Below are 4,752 nucleotides of genomic sequence, written 5' to 3' on the forward strand. Positions count from 1 at the left end.
CTGAACAGTGACTGAACAGTGACTGATCAGTAATTGAACTGACTGACTGATCAGTAATTGAACTGACTGACTGACCACTGAGTGGATGACCCTGCCGTCCCGCCACAGACACGCTGAACACTGGTGAGCATGGTCCATGTGACAGGAGGAGCTAGGGTCATTGAGAATGCCCATGCTAAATGTCCTAACATGGAGGACTTTTTGTGTAGTTGAGAAGTTGATATTGTGGTAATTATTCATATTGAATGAAAAAGACTAAGAAATTGTCAAAAAACCACTGATTTATTGATAATTAGAAAGACCAGTTTCGGTTATTACACCATTATCAATCTCTGATAAACTAAAACTAAATACAAGAGCAGCAGAATTCATACTAGTAGGCGTGTACTGCTATTGGTCGAGGGCATGAACGCCTGCCATTGGCCTAGCATAGATCGCCTGGATTTTTTTTTTTTTTTTGAACAAAGAGAGGGGTTGGCAATAGGGTCACCCCTCTCACCACTCCTAGCTGAATTATTTATGGATAAGTTAGAAAGTAGAATCATTGAAAATAGTCATTTCAAAGATAAAATTGTTTACTGGTTTCAATATGTTGATGATATTATTTGCTTATGGAAAGGAAGTAACAGACAACTGGAGAATTTTCTTTCCTATCTGAATGGATTACTTCAGAGTATAAAATTCACTGTAGAGGTGGAACAGGATTGTGTATTGAATTTTCTAGATTTAAGAATAGATCATAGCACTGGTTTTCACAAGTTTTCTATTTTCAGAAAACCAACCCATACTGATGTTATCATTCCTCTTCATTCTTGTCATCCTATTTCTCATAAACTTGCTGCTTTCAATAGTATGATCTACAGAGCACTAACAATATCTATGAGCCATCATGATTTTGATTTTGAGATCACCAAAATTAAACAGATAGCTGTCACAAATGGGTATGAAGAAAGTATGATGGACAGATTATTGAGTAAAATTAATAGAAAATTTTCAATCAATTCTAGCTTTGTAGGCTCAAACTATGAGGAGAAGACTTGGATAACAATCCCATATTTAGGCCTTGTATCTGATAAGATAGGTAGGGAATTGAGGAGGAATGGATTCATGTTGCTTTCAAGACCAAACCGATTTTAAATAGTCTATTTAGCTGGAGTAAAGACAAAATTGATATTTGGGATAAAAGTGGGGTGTACAAACTTAAATGTGATGATTGTAATGCTTGTTATGTGGGTCAGACTGGTAGAAGTTTCAAAAGTAGAATAAAAGAACACATCAGAGATTGGAATAAACAAAATGGGGAATCTAACTTTGCAGAACATTTGAAAACAAATAATCACAAGTTCACAGTTAAGGAGAATGTTGAGTTTCTGCATGTTAATAACAAAGGCAGATCTTTGAATATTCTAGAGGCTTTAGAAATAACAAGATTAATTGAGGAAAATTCCCAGTATAGTTTAAATGACCAGATTCATTTCAACCAGTAAAACACTACAAATTTAGTTTTATCATAAAATTGTAAGCATACATTAGTCAATAGTTTTCCCATTTACATATTTGTTTTATTATCTTTCACACTTGTTTTCTTGGTTCTTATTTGTACTCAAAGTAAATTTTCATTATCAAGGCGATTCTGTTGCTTAAGCCGCCATTTTGTCACACCGTTGAGGGGGAGGAGACTGTCTAGCTAGGCCAATGGCAGGCGTTCATGCCCTCGACCAATAGCAGTACACGCCTACTAGTATGAATTCTGCTGCTCTTGTATTTAGTTTTAGTTTATCAGAGATTGACAATGGTGTAATAACCGAAACCGGTCTTTCTAATTATCAATAAATCAGTGGTTTTTTGACAATTTCTTAGTCTTTTCCATTCAACATGCAGGAGGCGAAGTGGGAGTCGCTGAAAATATCCATCTTCAATGCCACCCTGATCCAGAGCAGCACGGCCATGCTGATCCAGATCCTCCCATGGACATCCCGATCCAGCATGTCCACCATGGACACATAAATCTGGTGTGATAGAGGTCTCTATGACCATGCCGAGTGACAGGTCCTGCATGACCATCCCGAGCCAGAGTCCCCTATATATGAAGGGCTACTGCCAAATTGAAGCCATCCTGGCCTCAGCCGGCGGGACGATTGCCAGCTGCAGCGGGTCTACTGTTGGTGGCGTGATGGCAGCTGTCAGTGGGGCGAACGGCGGCGGTGGGGTGACCGGCGGCGGCCAGATGACCGGCGGTGGGGTGACTGGCAGTGGTGGGGCGACCGGTGGCGGCCGGACGACTGGCAGCGGGGTGACTGACGGCGGTGGGGCAACCGGTGGCGGACTGGCGGTGGCCGGACGACCGGCGGCAGGGTGACTGGCAGTGATGGGGCGACCAGAGGGCTGTTCAGGAGACCCTGCTCCACTAATATCTATCTACAGTGCTGCTTTTCAGGATACTGTACGAACTGATGGAGTATGCAGAATTTCAGAATGAGAGGAAAGGTCAGCAGAGGTCTATCAGGAGACTACAAAATATAGAAGAGGATTTTCAATGACTAATATATATATTCTGTTTAATAATGGAAAATGAATGTATATGGTGAGAATGAAAATATGGGTTTCTTTCCTCTACCCATTACATACAAAAAAATATATCCTCTGGTCCTGTTGATACTGACCTTCGATACTTACCTTTACAGCCTTGGATTTGAACCTAGAACCTCCAACTTGGGAAGCTGACTTGCTAACCACTACACCATAGAGGATTTATGTTTAGAGACTTAAATTATATAGAATATGATACTTCTTCATACTAATGATAACGGAGAATTGAAAAGTGAGTCATGATGGGGTGGCATTGTCATAGACCTGTTGACAAGGAAGGTTATCCCCACCACCACCACCACTTTTCTCTGTTTGGTATAAGACGGCTTGTCAGCACTGAGAGGTATTCTGGCTACTGTGACATGTTGTCAAACAGTGAGCTATGTCTGCGGGATGCAGTGATTGAGCTTGAGGAGGAGGAACTACATAATCATGGTATTATCTTTTTGACAGACATTTTCAACGATGCAGAACCTTTGAGTTCAGAGTTTAGGGTCCAGAGTCCAGAAGTCCAGAGTTCAGAGCCCTGAGTCCAGAGTCCAGAAGTCCAGAGTTCAGAGCCTGAGTCCAGAGTCCAGAGTTCAGAGCCCCGAATTCAGAGCCCCAAGTTCAGAGTCGAGAGCCCCGAGTTCAGAGCCCCGAGTTCAGAGTTCAGAGCCCCGAGTTCAGAGTTCAGAGCCTCAAGTTCGGAGTTCAGAGCCCCAAGTTCAGAGTTCAGAGCCTCAAGTTCAGAGTTCGGTGCCCTGAGTTAATTTTTTTTTTATTCAATTTTTTTGATTTATTTTCCATTTCTTCCCAATTTTATGTGTTTTTAATTTTTTTTCCACTTTTTTTTAATTTTTTTCTTATTTTTTTTCTGCTTCAATTTTTTTTTTCCACTTTTTTTTAAATTCTTTTTTTTTAATTTTTTTTCCACTTTTTTTTAATTTTTTTCTTATTTTTTTTCTGCTTCAATTTTTTTTTTCCACTTTTTTTTAAATTCTTTTTTTTTTTTAATTTTTTTTCCACTTTTTTTTGGATTTTTTTTTAAATTTTTTTCCCACTTTTTTTATCAATTTTTTTCTTTCAATTTTTTTTCAATTTTTTTTTTCATTTGGATGACCTTGAGGTTAGGTTTGGTCATCTTGGGTGACCTTGAGGTTAGGTTTGGTCATCTTGGGTGACCTTGGTCAGGTTTGGTCATCTTGGGTGACCTTGAGGTTAGGTTGGGTTGTTTTAGGTGACCTTGAGGTTAGGTTTGGTCGTCTTGGGTGACCTTGAGGTCAGGTTTGGTCATCTTGGGTGACCTTGAGGTTAGGTTTGGTCGTCTTGGGTGACCTTGAGGTTAGGTTTGGTCATCTTGAGTGACCTTGAGGTTAGGTTTGGTCGTCTTGGTGACCTTGAGGTTAAAGGCGGTTCTGGGACATTTGCTCCAGGATTGGCAATATATATCTACTCATTTGTTTGAAAAATTCGAGAAATCTGTGATATTTTTTCATTCTCATAGTCTCAACAGATTTTTGATAATAAACAGTAATGCAAGATGTATTTAAGGCAACTTAACTTAACTTATAAAGCATGAAATTCCCTTTCATTTGAGACCAATCACAAGTTTCTATGATGTATTGTACTCATTTTAGAGACTCTTGAATAACAGTAGAATTGCAAGAAAAATGAGAAAATAAATACAGTTAAAGTACAATTAAAATTAGATGACTTCACAGACATAATGGCTTCATGTGTTTACTCATTCACAATGGCTGCCGACGGTACATGCTCATTCGTTCACTGGTTCATGAAAACAAAGTAGCAGTTATTTTTTCAAGTAGCAGGTAACAACCTGCTCCAACAAATATTCTACTCGAACAGATACTACACTTGCACAGTAGAAAGGAGCAGTTCTACAGCGAGCCTCGCCTGAGTGTTTAGGCGGGGAACACACCACCTTAGTCCTCCAACACACCCAGAACCTAACAGGAGTGGATAACGACTATCTCATCCATCGACACCGTACGCCAGCAAAAGGGAAAGACTGTTTTGAAAGAGTCTCGAATTGGCGTGTGCGTTAGGCGCCAAAACCGGACACTTTTACATTCATACAGAAACGACAAAGTCAGACACATCGAATCTCTGACACTTCCAAAACAAGATGGTCAGGTTATACTTCTTGGACGGACTGTACTA

At 39.9% G+C, this 4,752-nt stretch overlaps 1 protein-coding gene across 1 annotated transcript; it reads left to right on the forward strand.

Annotated features, from left to right (window-relative positions):
• Window positions 1–2,035: 2,035 nt before the first annotated feature.
• LOC120355834 (ctenidin-3-like) lies at window positions 2,036–2,359 on the forward strand. The gene has a single exon (XM_039444562.1). The coding sequence runs from the start codon at window positions 2,036–2,038 to the stop codon at window positions 2,357–2,359; it is 324 nt and encodes a 107-aa protein (XP_039300496.1).
• Window positions 2,360–4,752: the final 2,393 nt, after the last annotated feature.

This window comes from Nilaparvata lugens, unplaced genomic scaffold (assembly GCF_014356525.2).
Source record: "Nilaparvata lugens isolate BPH unplaced genomic scaffold, ASM1435652v1 scaffold4943, whole genome shotgun sequence".
Taxonomy (NCBI): Eukaryota; Metazoa; Arthropoda; class Insecta; order Hemiptera; family Delphacidae; genus Nilaparvata; species Nilaparvata lugens.

Coding starts and splice junctions, on each gene's coding strand:
- LOC120355834 (XM_039444562.1), top strand. CDS start 2,036: ATGCCGAGTGACAGGTCCTGCATGACCATCCCGAGCCAGAGTCCCCTA.